The sequence below is a fragment of the Somniosus microcephalus genome, chromosome 8, assembly GCF_052327205.1.
Source record: "Somniosus microcephalus isolate GS21.2 chromosome 8, FLI_Smic_1.0, whole genome shotgun sequence".
NCBI lineage: Eukaryota > Metazoa > Chordata > Chondrichthyes > Squaliformes > Somniosidae > Somniosus > Somniosus microcephalus.
In genome coordinates this window covers 241379015-241399192 of record NC_140994.1, presented here as the reverse complement: position 1 = coordinate 241399192, position 20178 = coordinate 241379015, and the positions used below count along the sequence as shown (strand labels likewise).

At 48.3% G+C, this 20178-nt stretch overlaps 1 protein-coding gene and 1 long non-coding RNA gene across 5 annotated transcripts in view; one reads left to right on the top strand and one right to left on the bottom strand.

The window, feature by feature from the left end:
* The window catches only part of LOC147114201 (uncharacterized), a 64641-nt gene that overhangs the window by 34436 nt on the left and 10027 nt on the right, over positions 1-20178 (bottom strand). For 2 of the 3 annotated variants that reach the window (XM_085995866.1, XM_085995865.1), the window contains 4 exons: positions 11256-11365; positions 7732-8073; positions 4493-4762; positions 675-1013 (listed from right to left, as the gene is read on the bottom strand). In XM_085995866.1, the coding sequence (XP_085851992.1) occupies positions 675-1013; positions 4493-4762; positions 7732-8073; positions 11256-11343 (1039 nt within the window). In that variant the 5' untranslated portion in view covers positions 11344-11365. The remainder of the gene's footprint in view (positions 1-674; positions 1014-4492; positions 4763-7731; positions 8074-11255; positions 11366-20178) is intronic. The other variant, XM_085995867.1, reaches the window with a different exon arrangement.
* On the top strand, positions 65-9408 carry LOC147114202 (uncharacterized). Of its 2 annotated transcripts, none has more exons than XR_015079372.1 (3): positions 65-197; positions 7838-7988; positions 8172-9408. It is a non-coding gene; the product is annotated as an uncharacterized LOC147114202 (long non-coding RNA). The 2 variants fall into 2 exon arrangements; XR_015079371.1 differs by having other exon boundaries at positions 66-183; positions 8172-9407.

Below are 20178 nucleotides of genomic sequence, written 5' to 3'. Positions count from 1 at the left end.
GTTTTAAAGACATCTCGCTAGAAGCAGGCCCTGCCTACAAAACTGACCCCACCCACAAAACTAGACACGCCCACAAGGTGAACGAATCACCATCGGGAGTTTCCACTAATTGCGCCCGTTTGCAGGCCGACAAGGAGGCTCCAAAAATTAAGCTGGATCTTTTGGTCGCAAGGACACGAATACGTACGTTTTGAAAGGTTTCGATTTTTTTTTTAATTTACTAAGGAACTGACTACTGTGCTCCAATCTAACTAGAAAACAGTTCTGTATATTTTTTAAGGTCATTTTCAGTCATTTATAATCGGTTACTCACAGGTGGCGGATCGATACTGTGATTTAAAATGTTTATTTTTTGTGATAAACCCACTTTCAGCTGTATTAAGCAAACTGCTCCAAGTTACCATTTTTAAATGCAGCCTAGAATATTTTTAAAGCAAAATTAGCAAAAAGAAATTATGTTTTAAATCACTGACCAATTGCGCTGGTTCAGGGCAGATTTTGTGTTTGGTGATATGTAAATGAGTTAGAGTGGAACCTCGGGGGGGGGTGGCGGGGAATCACTTCAAAACGGGCGCAGTTTTGGCGCAATTTGTGCCGGAATCGCCGATTGTGCCCAAAGCGCAAACTCTACCCGACTTTATCAATGAAAACACCTGCAGCATTCTGTCTCCTACCTTTAACTGTGATTAGTTTAATGGTCACATAATTCAATAACCCCAGAGAACAAGTGTAAACTCCTGCATCTTCAAACAGTACGGGGACAATCCTCACACTGAAGTTCTTGTCATTAAAATTTCCCACTGTGGGCACCAGTCGACTCCCAAAGTAGGTCCTGTTTACTTCGATAGGCTTAGATCTGAAAGTAGAAGCTATTTCTTTCTCTTGATTCTGAAAATGTCGTGACCCCCAAGTCCATTTAGTTTTAATGATCTCAGATTCAGCTTCACAAATCAGGAAGAGTTCACTGTGATCTGTGCCTGACCGATAAAATGTGTAACTCTTATTGCGTATATCTGAAATAGAGAGACAGGAAACAAGGTGTTAGATTTATATAGCTGCTGAAATATAGATGTTCTGAATTCCCACAGGGCCATTCAGCGCCCTCCTGGCATAATCCAGCTGGGAGTGCAGCATTGGGACAGGGGAATCGGCTGGGACCCGGATACACTGGCTGCCGGCCCAGGTTGCCTATTGTTTAAACGCCGAGTTCTGCTACAAAGTCCATCTGCCCCAAACATGGCCCCCGTCAAAGTGATGTTGTTTCCCCATGGACTGTAGATAATAACCAATTTGTTAAACTGTCTCAGCAATTGATTGTCAATAAACGCCTCATACCCATTGTGTTGGGCACATCTGGTCCCCTCAGGTTGTTAACAGAAGGAGATAAAACAAAGAGAGAGACAGAAGCAAACAGGCAGGTCCATCAAAGGGAGCATCGTCAGTCTGGCTTGATACAGAAAGTTGCAAGGGCAAGCCTGGGCCAGGCTCAGAAGTTTAGCATGTAGGAGGGTAGTTAGGAGTTAATGGGTGAAAAATTCGGGGGATTTATGCCACCCGTTACCAGCAAAAAATGGCGAAAGAGCGGCGGCCACTGCTCTTTCACCAACTGGTGGTGGGTCTTGCAGCATCCTTCATTTTCGATGTTTGCTTTGCATTGTCGGTAACAGGCAGCGCCCTGGAGAAAAAAATGCAACGCCAACTTAACACCATCACTCCGAACTTCGACCCTAGTGCTGAATTCAGTGCTGGGTCCTAAACACGCCATGGAAACCTGGCTTGCAAGCAGGCTGACAGTGGCAATGTTAGCACCTCTTAAAGGGAAACACACATCAGTCAGGTAAATTTGGATTTAAGCTTTTGGAACTGGATTTTTTTGATTCTATTGCAGTAGTGGCTTGCTTCAGTAGATGTTAAAAGCTTGTTAAGTGTGTAGGGAGTGCTGCTGGATGCTTGCAAGCCCTCAGATGGTAAAGGAAGGCCTCTGAAAAGACATGAAATGCTGCAAATACACAGCAGGTCAGGCAACATCCGTGGAGAGAGAAACAGAGTTCACGTCACAGGTCGAGATGCTGCTTGACCAGCTGAGAATTTCCTGCATTTCAGGTTTACAGCATCCGAAGGAAGGATACAACCCAGACAGTACCATTGTTTAAAAAGGGAGAAATGGATAGACCGAGCAATTACAGACCAACCAGCCTAACCTCGGTGGTGGGAAAATTATTGGGAAAAATTCTGAGGAACAGGATAAATCTTCATTTAGAAAGACACGGATTAATCAGGGACAGTGAGCATGGATTTGTTACGGGAAGGTCCGTCTGACTAATTTGATTGAAATTTTTGAGGAGGTAACAAGGAGGGTCGATGACAGTAGAACATTTGATGTAGTCTATATGGAATTTAGCAAGGCATTTGATAAGGTCCCACATGGCAGACTAGTCACGAAAGTAAAAGCCCGTGGGATCCAAAGCAAAGTGGCAAGTTGGATCCAAAATTGGCTCAGAGGCAGGAAACAAAGGGGATTGGTCGAAGTGTGTTTTTGTGACTGGAAGGCTGATTCCAATGGGGTTCCGCAGGGCTCAGTACTCGGTCCTTTGTTTTTTCTTGGTAAATGGCAATGATTTGGACTAGAATGTAGGAAGTATGATTAAGAAGTTTGCAGATGAACAAAAATTGGCTGTGTGGTTGATAATGAAGAAGAAAGCTGCAGACTGCAGGAAGATATCAATGGACTGGTCAGGTGGGCAGAACAGTGGCAAATGGAAAGCGATCTGGGGATGTGTGAGGTAATGCATTTGGGGAGGGCTAAAAAGGCAAGGGACTACATTGTAAATGGAAGGACACTGAGAAGAGCAGAAGATCAGAGGGGCCTTGGAGTGCATGTCCACAGATCCCTGAAGGTAGCAGGACAGGTGGATAAGGTGCTAAGAAGGCATCCGGGATACTTGCCTTTATTAGCCGAGGCATAGAATATCAGAGCAGGGAGGTTATGCTTGAACTGTATAAAACACTAGTTAAATCGCAGCTAGAATACTGCGTGCAGTTCTGGTCACCACATTACAGGAAGGATGTGATTGGACTAGAGGGGGTGCAGAGGAGATTTACGAGGATGTTGCCTGGGCTGGGGAATTTTAGCTGTGAGGAAAGATTGGATAGGCTGGGGTTGGTTTCTTATGACAGAGGAGGCTGAGGGGAGAATTAATTGAGGTGTATAAAATTCTGAGAGGCCTAGATAGAGTGGATAGGAAGGACCTATTCCCCTTAGCAGCAGGGTCAATAACCAGGGGGCATGGATTTAAAGTAATTGGTCGGAGGTTTGGAGGGGATTTGTGGAGAATTTTTTCACCCAGAGGGCGGTGGGTGTCTGGAAATCACTGCCTGAAAGGGTGGTAGAGGCAGAGACCCTCACCACATTTAAAAAGTACTTGGATATGCACTTGAAGTGCCGGAACCTCCAAGGCTACGGACCAAGTGCTGGAAAGTGGGATTAGGGTAGATAGCTCTTTGTCGGCCGGCACGGACAAGATGGGCCGAATGGCCTCATTCTGTGCTGTAAATTTCTATGATTCTATGAATAACTTTCCCACCCGACCCGCTACCACCCTGGAAAGCTCCGGCCATATGTGTGTGTATTGGACGAGCACGGAATAGATATTCAGGGATGGACTTTAATGCTGTGCCCTTGCAGTGAGTAAAGTGAACCATATTTAGAAAAGAATTGTCTCTGTGTTTTGGTAACTGATGAGCTGTGTGAGAATGTTGCTGTCCACCTTCAACTCTTTAGCTGTTTATTGTCAGATCCATCAAGACCCGGTTGTTGATATTTGCCCACTGTATTGCAATGTTATATTTACACCAATGTTCCAAAGAGAAAATAAGGTCCCAGTCTGTAGTAAAAGCATATGCTGTCTCTGTGCTCCCTGTACTTTGTGTGTAACAGTGTTATTTCAGTAAATATTTAATATCTACTGTAAGGTAGTTCTGGCCTTACCCTGATCCACATCAATAATTTTGATGCTATTTTAATAACAGAGTCTTTTTCCTACACTTCACACAAATGCAAATTCTTATCTTCTACTCCAAAGTTCCACTCTCAGCTTTTCCCCTCTTCCTCCCCCAAAGCCCCACTCCCAGCCTCTGTCATTTCCCTCTGCCCACCATCTCTCCTCTACATTGCCATCATTTCCATCCTTCCCTCTCCGTTCATGGCCATTGATTCCCTGCCCTTCCCTCAGTCCTGCTCCCAGCTGAATGCTTATTTGAAGCCGAGAGTATGCAGCAGCTGGAATCACTTCAAATAGCAGCAGAGCTCGGTTAGAAGTGGCATTGAGGGGCGAGAGGCCAGTTTTTTGTTCAATGCTGATATGTGCACCAGGCCCCCACATGCTGACTGTAAGCATGAAGTGCTGATGGTTAACATGTATGACTCCACTTTATATGTAACAGTTTTATATTAGTAACTCTTTAATACCTACTGTGAGGTAACTGCACCTACCCTGGGCCACAGAAAAATCTGCTTTTCCTGTGAGAATAATGGATCCACCTTCCTGCACTTCACACACGTACAACTCCTTATCCTCTACTGCAATATGCTTGACTATCAGATAGACTGTGTTATTTAGTCGGATCTGATCAGTGTTCCTCCTGTTCTGCTGAGATGAGTCTCTCTGTTTCCATTGAAGACTGGCTGTATCTGAGAGTTTGGAGATGGTACAGCTGAGTGTAACGTCACTGCCCACCACAGCACTCTGTGGACTTGACTCAACTGTGAAAAACAGATCAATAAGATTTAGTGTAAGTAGTGACATGTACAATCCAACGATTAGGTTCTAACTGACCGTAGGGTGTGCCCATCATCAGCACTTGTACCTTGCTGCATTAAAGGCTCAGGCCAGATTACACACAAGTGCATCTTATCAGTAGAATAACACAGTGGGCCTGAAAATTCTCAGTCCTGCTCTGCCAGCGTAAGTGAGCCAGAGTGCGGCCGATAACCTTTACCCCTGACCCTGCTGGAGCATCCGGGGTCAGGTTAAGGTTACACGGTTTGGATGACATTTGGGGAAGTCGACACGACAATGGACAGGTGATGGAATCTCACCAGAGGAGGGTGTGATGGAAATGTAGCGCCCATATTATCGGACATGGAGAAGGCTCCAGTCCCACCATGTTCTCAATGTGCCTCGCACACTTCAGTAAGACCACCCAACACACGCACTGGGAGCCTGTGCACAAAATCCACATCAAATGTCATTACGTTATTTAAATGAGTGGGCTCCCAAAATGCTCCTGAGCAGGGCTCCAATCATTGAGCGTCCATGAGGAATGGCACTTCAGGAGAGGCTTGTTCTAAAAATGCCCTCCCTGACTCTCAGTCCCACCTACAACATGACAAGTAAGAATCAAATCTTCAACAGGGACTTTATTTCCAATGCCAAGCCAAAATAATGGTGACATCCATTAGCTGCTGGCGCCCAACACTCTGGTGCCCGACACATGTGGCATTCCCCGTGTACCACGCACTATGTCCCATGAGTGCCACTTAGAAATGTAAATGAGTTGACTTTCTATTATGGTCAACCCATTCTGGTGCAGTTTGGGCCAACACCTCAGGAGCAATGGTCCAGGCCCAGTACAGTCACCATCATATTTTGGCCACTACGACATTTCAGGATTGGATTATATTTTGTACCAAGTACATTTGACAGTGACCTCCGCCTCATTTAGATGTTATACACATCAACCAACCAGAAAGTGCAGCTGTTGAGCAAAGTCCTCAGTTGGCAGCAACTAAGATTTTGATTTTTTATACTAAAGTTTTAAAATATTTTTGAGTAGATACAATGGCCGGAATTTTAATTTTTTTTATTCGCTTATGGGACCTGGGCGTCATTGGCAAGGCCAGCATTTATTGTCCATCCCTAGTTGCCCTTGAGAAGGTGGTGGTGAGCCGCCGCCTTGAGCCACTGCAGTCCGTGTGGTGAAGGTACTCCCACAGTGCTGTTAGGGAGGGAGTTCCAGGATTTTGACCCAGTGACGATGAAGGATCAGCGATATACTTCTAAATCAGCATGGTGTGTGACTTGGAGGGGAACTTGGAGGTGGTGGTGTTCCCATGCGCCTGCTGCCCTTGTCCTTCTAGGTGGAAGAGGTCGCAGGTTTGGGAGGTGCTGCCGAAGAAGCCTTGGCGAGTTGCTGCAGTGCATCTTGTAGATGGTACACACTGCAACCACAGTAGGCCGGTGGTGGAGGGAGTGAATGTTTAAGGTGGTGGATGGGGTGTCAATCTAACGGGCTGCTTTGTCCTGGGTGGTGTCGAGCTTCTTGAGTGTTGTTGGAGCTGCACTCATCCAGGCAAGTGGAGAGTATTCCATCACAGTCCTTACTTGTACCTTGTAGATGGTGGAAAGGCTTTGGAGGCAGATAAGGAGTGGTGGGACCGAATTTAGCGACAGGGCTTGATCAACATTTAAAATCTCTGTTTCCCGCCCGCAGCCAGCCAGAAGGAAAGGCTCGAATGTAAAGGCCTGGGGCACCAGGCCACAGAAAGGAGGGATTGAGGGACTGGTGGGGTTGTCGGAAGGCCGGAGTGGGGAATTGGTGGTCTGAGTGGGGAGGTCAGAAGGCCGGAGCAGAGTGATCGGACGGCCAGAGTTGGGAGGTCCGAAAGCTAGAGGGAGAATCTGAGATCGGAGGAGGGATGGAAAGCTGCAAGGGGGAGGTCGGAAGGCCAGAGGGAGTATCGGAGATCAGAGAGAGGTCGGAAGCCTGGAGGGGGGAGGTTGGAAGGCCGGAGGGCAGGTCAGAAGGCTGGAGGTATGATCGGAGGTCTTGTGGGGAGGTGTCGGAGGCCCCAGGGTGAGTTTTGGGGGTGATCGGAAGGGTAGGGTGGGGTGTCCGATAGCAGGCGGGTGGCGAGGCAGAAACCCTGGATCCAGCACTCCTCGTCACCCTTTAGCTGGCAGGTTCCCCGAGCCCACAGTTAAATTTAAAATGGTGGCTCTCTATGAGGAACCCAACCCCATTATAATATTTAAAGTGAAAACCCACCTCCTGCGAGCAGGTTAGCTGCCCCCCGCCCCCCCATCCCCGTCCCACCTCTGTTAAAATCAGAAGTGGGCGGGTTGGAGGTGAGTTGGGGACAGGATTCAGATTTTTAACTCTAACCTCCCACCCAACCCCAAGCCAACCATTATTTGGGGTTAAAATTCCCCCCAATGTATCTCTTTTTCTCTGCCATTTTCTTCTAGCTTTCCTGAAGGCGTTAACTCCTTGTCATAGTACGAGTTCCAGGGACACTTGACATCCTCTGGGACCTCAACCAAGTGACACATCTAACAGGCTCACTGGACAGCAATCAGGAGCAGTGATTCTGGCCAATCTAATTCCTGTCCCATCGCGCTGAGGCCCATTACTACAAGGGATCTATTGGTTTGGTAACAGAATTCAGTACATCTGACAGAGAGTGTGCCATTGTACAGACCATAATACTCTCTGTGGGGTAGATTCCTCGGTTTGCTATTTCTGGTGAAATTTTTGAAATGTTTTTACTCATGTTGACCATTCCAGGAGAAACAATGAACACAATCTTTCCCCTGGTTGTTTTACTGAGAGATGCTCTCTGCACTGGGTGATATAAACCTCACGTGATCCGGGCAATCTCTCATCATTACACATGAAATTATTCACCAAGAATCATTTTATTGAACCTTTTCTAGACTTTGTTCCACTCACCTTTGACCCCAAATATTTCGTACTGTTTCAGGATTTTATTGCTCGGCTGTGTTTGAGTCAAGATGAACAATCCCGCAAATTTAAATGTGGTATTTCTAATTCTCAGATTAATGGTCCAGGGACTCCATTCTACCATCCGGTACAAGTCGCTGTTTCTAAAGTGATCGTTCCATTGTACGTCCCACCAGCTCGAACTCCCTTTGTGAAAAGTAACCAGTCGCTGGATTTCTTGCCCTGAGTGTGGTTTCCATTCCCAGGTAACAGGGCCATTCCCAGGATTGTCTGGTCCTTTTAATGGAATGTCATCTCCCTCATCCAAAAAATAAATATGATTTGGGTTTCCTGTTAGAAAGAGGAACAATGTTAGTATTTAAATATTTAAATCCAACTCCTTAATCGCATGTTTGTAATGATTAATATTGGACTTCATTTATTTACAGTCATTTTTTTTATATACAACGGATTCAGCAATGACACATACACACCCCAGTGAAGAGCTGACTGTCTGGAATAATCTGGCCTAATCCAGTGATACTTTAGGACATTGGGGGGTGAATTTCTGCCATTGCACTCTGACCTCGTGGGCCCGCAGTGTCCAATTTCAAAATATGTATTTCTAGCATTTACTGGGAGTGTGGAAGGGGAATCTTTACTCCGACATTGTTAAGAAATCTGTTCTCCTAAAACTGAATACAGTACTGGTGCAGTCATATCACTTCAGGCTCAAAAATCAGGTCAGCGATCTCTACAAGTGATCTCCCCTCCTCTTGTGCAATGCCCAGTACGTTGTTGGTTCTCCTGGACCACCAGTGACCAGGCTACCTACAGGATTACCGATAACAAAGGGAGGCAGGATTTTCCACTTGGCCATTATCTGTCGGTAGGTCAGTGTGACAGACTCCGTGCCCGCCTGTCTTCCCAAACCGTGATCCCTGGGGAATTTCCTGAGGTGAGCATCATTTCCATAATTATTGTGGGCTCCCAGCAGGACTCGTGCTTTGTTCCGAGGGACCCACCTGGGAGAGGGAGGGATCAAATTGCTTTGATCTTGATCAATTGCTATGCTTCAGATAGATGTTTGAAATTGAAATCCCCTCCCACAAGCCAACACAATGCTAGATTCCGCGAACATGCTGCTGTCCCTTGTGTTCCAGCATTGTTATGGCAGTAATGGCGGTGAATGTAACATCTGATAACACTTGGCCTCTCCACGTAATTTGAATAACTCTCTCCATATTTGGGTCCATGTATTCAGTGAAGTGGCGACAATCTGCAGGGAGCAGCCCGCCGGATCCCCATCCCCACTTTCTGCCCCTGCCGACCACAATCTATCCAAAATTGGGCAAGAAGGGGGAGTGAAACCCTCTCCCATTACAATCCCAAGAAGCTGGCAAAGCTCCTTCATTGAGGAGTTCAGTCCAGAGGAGGTTACAATGAAGCACTAATACATGAGGAGAAAGCACTGTATCATGTCACCGTCACTGCAGGCACTGTTACAGGGAAAAACAGAACACTTCCAGTAGATATTCTGTGTATCTATTACTAGAGCTTTCTGAACATAGATAGGCACATGAGGGAGATGTTTCTGTGCTGTAAAATACTTTGTAATTCTATGTAACATACTTTATTATTACAAAAAGTAATCAAAATAAAAAGAGAGGTCATGGCTAAATTTCTTGTTACGGAAAATAAAGATTCCAAATCTTCTCGCGACTCCTGGTCTACAGGGGACATTATCAAGGTGGACAGGAGCTCGGGGAGAGAAATTGGTGCAGGTTACGCTTACGTCGGGTCTCCACCCTGTTTGTCCTGTGACGGGATTTCCTGAGGTGGGCAGCGATCAGGCAGTTCCTGCATCCTCCCTCCTTGTCTGATAAGACACCATGACAGAGATAAACCAGCTCTTGGAACCTGACTTGCAGCCTCTTTCCACCAGGTGCGTTGCCTTATCTGTGAAAGGTGACAACTGTGGCTGTGATGGTGACATTTAACGTTAATACATTTGGATAATTCCAGATGGCCTCTGGTGACAGTGGTCACATCATTCAGTGAATAATTAATCGTTACCATTCCCTGGACTACATTTCCACCTTAGAATCATTATCTTCCTTCATTTCAAGGGCAACAGTAAACTAATCCTCATTGTAACCATTATTTTATCTATATTGTCATAAGGGAAGTGATATAAAGCAGTAAATCGCATGTGTCTGTAAGACTTGATTAAATACCAGCTCACATCACAATTACCAAAACCACAATGGCTCTGTGCACACTGTATTCACGGTGATGTTTAAACAACTTTGGACACTAAACCAAGATGTGACCCGAAGTGAGGATCAGCGACAAACCATCAAACCTTTTCAAATGATGTTTTACCCAACTGTAACTTTTATGTTGCACAGCCTCAAACACAAAACATGATTCTCAATAATTCCTAATTTTAACATTTATTAACATTTTAATATTGTTATTACTTTTGACCCATTCTATACCACATGCAATCTGTTAAGCTGTTGATTGATCAAATATAACATATCATAGAATACAGAAAATGCTCTAATGGACCTTTGCTACATGCAAGAGTAGACGTATAGACAGATAGAGAGATTAATAGATAGATCGGGAAAAGGCATTGAAGAGCAATGAGAAATCTGCCTACATTTTTCATTTTATTAAGTTGTTCCACTGTTGGACTCTGAAAAGTGAACTTACACAGCGGCCTGGCGTTGCCGCTCGATCACGCTGTTTTTTCAGCACGATTTCCTTGATATCGGCGTAAACGGTGCAAATGATCGCGGAAGTTTAAGCGGAAATTGCGTTCAACAGAACTAGAGTTTCCACCATCTTTTGCGCTACTTTTAAAACCTCGTGCTGGAAACTGGCCACGCCCCAGGATGAATTAATCACCATTGGGAGTTTCCACTAATTGCACTCATTTGCAGGCCTTCGAGGAGGCTCCAAAAAAAAAGCTGGAACTTTTGTGCATAAGGACACTAATAGATATGTTTTTGAATGATTATTTTTTATAATTTAGTAATGAACTCACATCTAACAAGAGAACAGCTTTGTATATTTTTTTGAATTAATTTTCAATAATTTAAAATCACTTACTCACAGGTGGTGGATTGACACTGATTTAAAATGCTTATTTTTTGATAAACCTATTTCCAGTTGTATTAAATATATCAAGGAATATTTTTTAAAGCAACTTTAAAAAAAAAAAAAGATGTTTTAAAACGTTGTCCAATTGCGCTGCTTCAGGGCAGAGTTTGCTTTTAACGATATGCAAATGAGCTTGAGCGGAAACTCGAAAAAAAAAATTTCAAAACAGGTGCAATTTTGTGCGCAATTTGTGGCGGAATCGGCGATTGTGCCCAAAGCGGAAACTCTACCCCCTGTTTAAAGGAGCAGGGACGAGAAAATAAATACCTTACTTGCTTGCTGAATACTAGCTGGGTGAATTCATTAAACACTATGATAAAGTAAAACAATATGAATGTGATTGGTGGAAATAAGGCACTTACTTTGTGTGAAAACAGATGGAAGTAGAAATACAAAGAAACTGAACATCAAACCAGCTGGCATTTTGCTGCAGAACAATCGTAGCCTCATTTCACAGATTCCGTCTCTTTCCCTGTAAGAAATATACATATAGATATAGATATATATATAGCACCAGAAAACCACCAGAAGGAAAACCGAGGCACATTTCCTGAATATTTAAACACTTCAGACTGTGAAGAAAATAAATGAGGTAAAACAGCTTTCCAAATTATTTCCCAATTCTAACTTGGAACTGTAAAATATACGTGAATAGCACGTTTACGGAGTTGGACACGCCGCAGGTAGAGGTTGGACAGGAAGAAAGGGAACGGGTGACCAACAGGCAGAGTACTAGGCGCAGGCAGGTAGTGCAGGGGTCCCCTGTGGCCATCCCCCTCTCCAACAGATATACCACTTTGAGTACTGTTGGGGGGGATGGCTTAGCAGAGGAAGGCAGCAGCAGCCAACTTCCTGGCACCAGGGGTGGCTCTGCTGCACAGAATGGAAGGAAAAAGTGTGGTAGAGCTATAGTAATAGGGGATTCAATTGTAAGTGGAAGAGATAGGCGTTTCTGCGGCCGCAAACAAGACTCCAGGATGGTGTGTTGCCTCCCTGGTGCAAAGGTCAAGGATGTCTCCGAGCGGCTGCAGAACATCTTGGAAGGGGAGGGTGAACAGCCAGTTGTCGTGGTGCATATAGGCACCAACGATATAGGTAAAAAGCGGGATGAGGTCCTAAAAGCGGAATATAGGGAGTTAGGAGGTAAATTAAAAAACAGGAACTCAAAGGTAGTAATCTCAGGATTGCTACCAGTGCCACGTGCTAGTCAGAGTAGAAATAGAAGGATACTGCAGATGAATACGTGGCTAGAGTAATGGTGCCAGGGGGAGGGATTCAAGTTCCTGGGACATTGGAACCGGTTCTGGGGGAGGTGGGACCTGTTCAAACCGGACGGTCTGCACCTGGGATGGGCTGGAACCGATGTCCTAGGGGGAGTGTTTGCTCGTGCTGTGGGGGAGGGTTTAAACTCAAATGGAAGGGGGTTGGGAACCTGAGCAGGGAGACAGAGGAAAGGAAAACAAGGATAAAAGCAAAAGATAGGAAGGAGAAAAACAAAAGTGGCAGTCAGAGAAATCAACGGTTTAAATCAAACATGGCCACAGTAAATAATAATTCTAATAGGTCTAAGAGCGTTAAAAAAACAAGCCTGAAGGCTTTGTGTCTTAATGCGAGGAGCATTTGTAATAAGGTGGATGAATTGGCTACGCAAATAGAGGTAAACAAATATGATTTGGTTGGGATTACGGAAACGTGGCTCAAGGACGGCCAAGACTAGGAACTCAACATCAAGGGGTATTCGAGATTCAGGAAAGATAGGCAAAAAGGAAAGGGAGGAGGGGTAGCATTACTGGTTAAAGAAGGGATTAACACAATTGTAATGAAGGATATTAGCTCTGATGATGTGGAATCTGTATGGGTAGAATTGAGAAATACTAAAGGGAAAAAAACATTAGTGGGTGTGGTATATAGACCTCCAAACAGTAAGGCGGAGGTTGGGGATGGCATTAAAAGGGAAATTAAAGAAGCGTGCAATAAGGGCACAGAAGTCATCATGGGTGACTTTAATCTACATATAGATTGGGCTAACTAAATTAGTAACAATACTGTGGAGGAGGAATTCCTGGAGTGTTTACGGGATGGTTTCCTGGACCAATATGTCGAGGAACCAACCAGAGATCAGGCCATCTTAGACTGGGTATTATGTAACGAGAAAGGATTAATTAGCAATCTTGTTGTACGAGGCCCCTTGGGTCGGAGTGATCATAATATGATAGAATTCTTCATTAAGATGGAGAATGAAGTAGTTGACTCAGAAACTAGGGTCCTGAATTTAAATAAAGGAAACTACGATGGTCTGAGGAGCGAGTTGGGTAGGATTGATTGGGGAATGGCACTCAAAGGGTTGACGGTGGATAGGCAATGACAAACATTCAAAGACCGAATGGATGAACTACAGAAGTTCATCCCAGTTTGGCATAAAAATAAAACAAAAAAGGTGACTCTGTGGGGGACTATGGTCTCCCGCGTAAAGAAATAGGCAACACAGCGAGCTACAAGAAATAGGTCTTTACTCCAACTCTCACAATACAGTACTGAATTCGTGAAGCCCGCGAACCTGTGATGACTCACGGATTGGTCACCTGCTGGAACCTGATTGGTTTTCCTTCTCTCAGCAGCAGGCAAGTCTGAACGTGCCTTATTTCTCTCAGCTTGCAACTGTCTTACAGGGGGAGGGGAATACAGCAGTTAAAAGGGGATTATACAGGTTTATCTACATACACACAGTGTTTCCCCAATGTGGCAACGCCATATACGCCCCCCCAGAATCCTCGTTAACTGTAAAAGTCAGTCTCTGTGGAGGTTTGACCAAGCGGCCGTAGCGGCTGTAGTAGCCATCTGGCGTGTGAGGAGGGCTGTCTGGGAGGTCGGCCGGTTGGTTCGTCGGCTGGTCTGGCGGCTGGTCTGCCGATGGGCTGGCTGGACGGGCTGCCGGAGAAGGTGGGGCGGCGGCCGGGAAGTAAGGTTCTGGCGTGTCTTGGTCCTCTTGTGGGGCCGCCGCCAACGCGGGAGGCCTGCCCCGCCGCGGGGGAAGAGCCGGCCGAAATGGGAAGCTGAGGTCCAGGTGCACCGGTTTGAGGCGGTCTACTGAAATAAGGTCCGGCTTCCCGCCGACCTCGATAAGAAAAGCTTTGTCCCCCGTCTCCAATACTGGGAAGGGGCCGGTGTATGGTGCCTGCAGCGGGCCTCTGTGCGCGTCCCGGCGCACGAAGGCGAACTCCGCATGTCGTAAGTCTCGAGGCACGTAGGACGGATGCGGGCCGTGTTGCGAAGTGGGCACTGGACAGAATTGCTGGGCCGCGTCCTCGTGCAGGGAAAGCTGTCTGGCGGCCGACCACGCCTCCGTTGTCAGGGGGAGGAAGTCGCCTGGTACTCTGAGCGGTTGGCCGTAGACCATCTCGGCCGTGGAGGCGCGGAGGTCCTCTTAGGGCGCGGTGCGCAATCCCAGGAGAACCCAGGGTAGTTTGTTGATCCAGCTGGTGTCGGCCAGGCTGGCGTGGAGGGAGGCTTTCAAAGAACGATGAAAGCGCTCGCAGAGCCCGTTGGCCTGCGGGCGGTAGGCTGTTGTCCTGTGCAACTTGGTGCCGAGGCCAGCGATGATGGCATTCCACAAGTGGGAGGTGAACTGGGGGCCTCTGTCCGAGGATATGTCGGTCGGCACGCCGAACCGGGCCACCCATGTCGAGACGAATGCTCGCGCGATGTCGGTCGTGGTGGTGGAGGTGAGGGGAACCACCTCGGGCCATCTGGTGGTGCGGTCGACGATCGTGAGCAGGTGTGTAAAACCGTGCGACGGCGGCAAGGGGCCTACCAGATCGACGTGGTCGAAACGCCTCTCGGGCACCGGGAAACACTCCAATGGCGCCTTGGTGTGCTGCTGGACCTTAGCGCACTGACACGCCACGCATGTGTTGGTCCAGTCTCTCACATCCTTGTGGAGTCCAGGCCAGATGAACTTGGCGGACATAAGTTTCTGAGACGCACGCATCCCTGGATGTGAGAGGCCGTGGATGATGTCGAAAACTCACTTGCGCCAGGCGGATGGGACGACCGGCCTAGGCGAGGGGACTGAGATGTCACACAGGAGGGTTGTGCCGGCTGCGTGGAAGTGGATGTCGGCCAGGGTGAGGCTGGTAGTTGATGTCCTGAGGGCCTGGATCTCCGCGTCGGCGGCCTGGTCTCTCGCCATGCTGGCGTAGTCGACGCCCAGGTGCACTGCGTGGAGCGAGGGTCTTGAGAGGCAGTCGGCCACCAAATTGGCCTTGCCGGCGACGTGGTGGATGTCTGTGGTGAAATCCGAGATGAAGTTGAGTTGGCGCTGTTGGCGTGTGGACCAGGGTTCGGTTACTTTGGCCATGGTGAAAGTGAGCGGCTTGTGGTCCACGAATGCGGTGAATGGCCGGCCTTCCAGGAGGAAACGGAAGTGCCGGATTGCCAGGAACAGGGCCAGGAGCTCTCTGTCGAACGTGCTGTAGGCCTGCTCGTTCTTGCGCAGCTGTCGGCTGAAAAATGCCAGTGGCTGCCACGCGCCTTCGACCCACTGTTGCTGGACGGCGCCGGCGGCATAATCCGAGGCGTCCGTGGTGAGGGCGGTCTTGGTGCCCGGGATGGGGTGGGCCAGTAGTGTGGCGTTGGCCAAGGCGCTTTTGGTCTGGTGGAAGGCTGTCGCCATCTCGCTGGACCAGGTGAGTTGCTCTTTGCCCGTTTTGCCCCTGGTGGCTTCGTAGAGGGGGCACATGAGTGCGGCGGCCTTGGGCACGAACCGGTGATAGAAATTGACCATCCCCAAAAATTCCTGCAGCGCCTTGACTGAGGTGGGCTGGGGAAAGTCCGCCACTGCCTGCACCTTGGAAGGTAGGGGAATGGCTCCCCTTGGCGAGATTCTGTGGCCGAGAAAGTCAATTTGGGCTGCTCCGAACTGGCATTTGGCCGGGTTGACGATTAGCCCGTGTTGGCTGAGGCGCTGGAAAAGGGAGCGCAAATGCGCGATGTGCTCGGCCTTGCTGGTGCTGGCCACGAGGATATCGTCCAGATAGAGAAACAGGAAGCTCAGGTCCCATAGGACAGAGTCCATGAGCCGTTGGAAGGCCTGTGCGGCGTTCTTAAGCCCGAAGGGCATGCGCAGGAACTCGAACAGTCCGAAGGGGCTGATGACCGCCGTCTTCTGGACGTCTGCGTGGTGGACGGGGACCTGATGGTAGCCGCGAATCAGGTCGACCTTGGAAAAGACAGACTTTCCTGCTAGGTGCGCCGAGAAGTCTTGGATGTGCGGAATGGGGTATATATCAGGTGTGGTGGCGTCGTTGAGCCGTCTGTAGTCGCTGCAGGGGCGCCAGCCACCGCCCGGCTTGGGCACAATGTGGAGGGGGGACAACCAAGGGCTGTTCGAGCGGCGGATGATGCCCAGTTTTTCCATCATGGTGAATTCTTCCTTGGCCACCGCCATCTTGGCTGGGTCCAGGCGTCTGGCTCGAGCGAACACTGGTGATCCCGTAGTGGCGATGTGGTGCTCGACCCCATGCTTGGCTGCCGCAGCTGAGAAGGTCGGTTGTGTGAGCCTCGGGAAATCTGCGACTAGGCGGGCATAGTCGTTATGCGCCGGGGCGGAGCAGGACCTGACGAGGGCCGGGCTGTTGCTCTGCTGGCAGGCCAGTGAAGCGAAAGTTGCTGCGTCGATCAGGCGCCTGTCGCGGACGTTGACCAGGAGTCCGTGGGCGCAAAGAAAATCGGCGCCCAGCAAGGGATGTGCCACCGAGGCCGTCACGAAATCCCACGTAAATCGCTGGCCGTTGAAACAAACCTCGGCCCGTCGCTTTCCGAAAGTAGCGATGGCTGCGCCATTTGCCGCCACGAGGGGTGGGCCGCTGCGGCCTGCCTGGATGTCGAGCTGGGAGGCAGGAAATATGCTGCATTGGGCTCCGGTGTCGCAAAGGAATCTGCGCCCTGAAAGAAAGTCGGTTATGTACAGCAGTTTACCTGCGGTGCCGATGGCCATCGTGGCGGCGGGGGTGCGGTCGAGCGGGCCTAAGGCGGTGGCGCGGGTCTGGTGTGTTGGGCCGGGCGGCCATCTTGGTTTGATCGAAAGAGCAGAGTGCTCTGCAGCGTTGGGCCTTGTGACTGAAACGCGCGTGGTAGTAGCATAGTTCTGCGGCCTGGCGTGGCGGCGTGTGCTCGGTGGTGTCAGGGAGCCTCGCGGCTGCACAGCCGAGTTCGGCGACAGCGAAGACTTTGTCCGCGGCGGCTGCCAGTTGTACGCAGTCCGTGATCGGGGACCCCGCGAGGGCAGTCTGTACCTGCTGAGGAAGCAGGCTCAGGAAAAGGGCCCGAAACAAGAAGCACTGCGGTTCAGAGACCAGGAGCGCAAGCATCTGGCTCATCAACTGGGTCGGGGTAGAATCGCCGAGGCCTGGTAGTGAGAGAAGCCTGCGGGCCCTCTCCTCCCTGGACAGGCCATAAGCCTGCAGCAAGCGGCCCTTAATGGTTGAGTACTTGCCGGTCTGTGGTGGATTCCCCAGCAGGTCGAGAACTTCGGCGGCGGTAGAGCTTGCTAGTGCTGAGACTACGTGGAGGTACCTTTCTTCATCGTCTTGAACCCTGCAAAGGGTGAATTGGGCCTCCGAGTGCGCGAACCAAGCTGGTGCTTGGTGTTCCCAGAAGGTGGGGAGCTTCAAGGATGTGGCGCCGGCCGACATCAGGCTGCTGCTGGTTGCCATCGGGTCGTTGCTGGCCTCCATAGGGCTGCGTGAGTCGGGGGCTTCGGCCGCTGACATTCGGGGTCACCAATGTGGGGGACTACGGTCTCCCATGTAAACAAATAGACAACACAGCGAGCTACAAGAAATAGGTCTTTACTCCAACTCTCACAATACAGTACTGAATTCGTGAAGCCCGCGAACCTGTGATGACTCACGGATTGGTCACCTGCTGGAACCTGATTGGTTTTCCTTCTCTCAGCAGCAGGCAAGTCTGAACGTGCCTTATTCCTCTCAGCTTGCAACTGTCTTACGTGGGGAGGGGAATACAGCAGTTAAAAGGGGATTATACAGGTTTATCTACATACACACAGCGTTTCCCCAATGTGGCAATGCCACAACTCAACCGTGGCTAACAAGGGAAATTAGGGATAGCATAAGATCCAAGGAGAGAACATACAAATTGGCCAGAAAAAGCAATAATCCTGAGGATTGGGAGCAGTTTAGGATTCAACAAAGGAGGACAAAGGGGTTAATTAAGAAAGGGAAAATAGAATATGAGAGTACGCTTTCAGGGAACATAAAAACTGACTTTAAAAGCTTTTATAGATATGTAAAGAGGAAAAGATTGGTGAAGTCAAGCATAGGTCCCTTGCAGTCAGAATCGGGGGAATTTATAATGGGGAGCAAAGAAATGGCAGACCAACTAAATACATATTTTGGTTCTGTCTTCACAAAGGAGGACATAAGTAACCTCCCAGAAATACCGCGGAACATAGGGTCTGATGAAAGGGTGGAACTGAAAGATATCAGTATTTGTAGGGAAATGGTGTTAGGAAAATTGATGGGACTGAAGGCCGATAAATCCCCAGGGCCTGATAATCTACATCTCAGGGTACTTATGGAAGTGGCCCTAGAAATAGTAGATGCATTGCTGGTCATCTTCCAGAACTCGATAGCCTCTGTATAAGTACCCATGGATTGGAGGGTAGCTAATGTTACCCCACTATTCAAAAAAGGTGGCAGAGAAAAAGTGGGGAATTATAGACCGGTAAGCCTGACATCGGTAGTGGGGAAAATGCTAGAGTCCATTATAAAAGATGTAATAGCAGAGCACTTGGAAAGCAATGACAGGATCGGACAAAGTCAACATGGATTTACAAAAGGTAAATCATGCTTGACTAATCTACTGGAATATTTTGAAGATGTAACTGGTAAAATAGATAAGGGAGGACCAGTGGATGTGGTGTATTTGGACTTTCAGAAGGCTTTCGATAAGGTCCCGCATTAGAGATTAGCGTGCAAAATTAAGGCACATGGGATTGGGGGCAAGGTATTGACTTGGATAGAGAACTGGTTGGCGGACAGAAAGCATAGAGTTGGAATAAACGGGTCGTTTTCCGAGTGGCAGGCAGTGACTAGTGGGGTACTGCAAGGATCGGTCCTAGGACCCCAGCTGTTCACAATATATATTAATGACCTGGACGAGGGAATTGGATGTAATATCTCCAAATTTGCAGACGACACAAAGCTGGGTGGCAGGGTATGCTGTGAGGAGGATGTCATGAAACTCCAGTACGATTTGGACAGGTTGGGTGATTGGGCAGAAACATGGCAAATGCACTATAATGTGGATAAATGTGATGTTATCCACTTTGGTGGCAAAAACAGGAAGGCAGATTATTATTTGAATGGCAATAGATTGGGAGAAGGGGAAGTGCAAAGAGACCTGGGTGTTCTTGTGCACCAGTCGCTGAAGGTAAGCATGCAGGTGCAGCAGGCGGTTAAGAAGGCAAATGGTATGTTGGCCTTCATAGCAAGAGGGTTCGAGTACAAGAACAAGGATGTCTTCCAGTTGTACAGGGCCTTGGTGAGACCGCACCTTGAGTATTGTGTGCAGTTTTGGTCACCTTACCTGAGGAAGGACGTTCTTTCCATGGAGGGAGTGCAGCGAAGATTCACCAGGCTGATACCTGGGATGGCAGGAATGACGTACGAGGAGAAATTGTGTCAATTGGGCTTATACTCACTGGAGTTTAGAAGATTGAGAGGGGATCTCATCGAAACCTATAAAATTCTGTCAGGTCTGGACAGACTAGATGCAGAAAGGATGCTTCTGATGGCCGGGGAGTCCAGAACCAGGGGTCATAGTCTAATGATAAGGGGTAAGCCATTTAGGACTGAAATGAGGAGGAATTTCTTCACCCAGAGAGTGGTGAACCTGTGGAATTCTCTGCCACAGAGGGCGGTGGAGGCCAGTTCATTAAATATATTCAAGAAAGAGTTGGATATATTTCTTGAGGCTAAAGGGATCAAGGGATATGGGGAGAAGGCAGGGACAGGGTGCTGAATTTGGATGATCAGCCATGATCTCATTGAATGGCGGAGCAGGCTCGAAGGGCCGAATGGCCTACTACTGCTCCTATCTTCTATGTTTCTATGTTTCTATACAATAAACTTCTTCAGTAAATTTCTTCACAAACTTCTTCTCCAGCTCTTCCTGTGAGAAATGTAATAAAAGTTACTCATCATCCTAATAAACGGTGGACCGTGCAAAATCCACCTCTTATCCACCAGCCACATAGACTTTCCA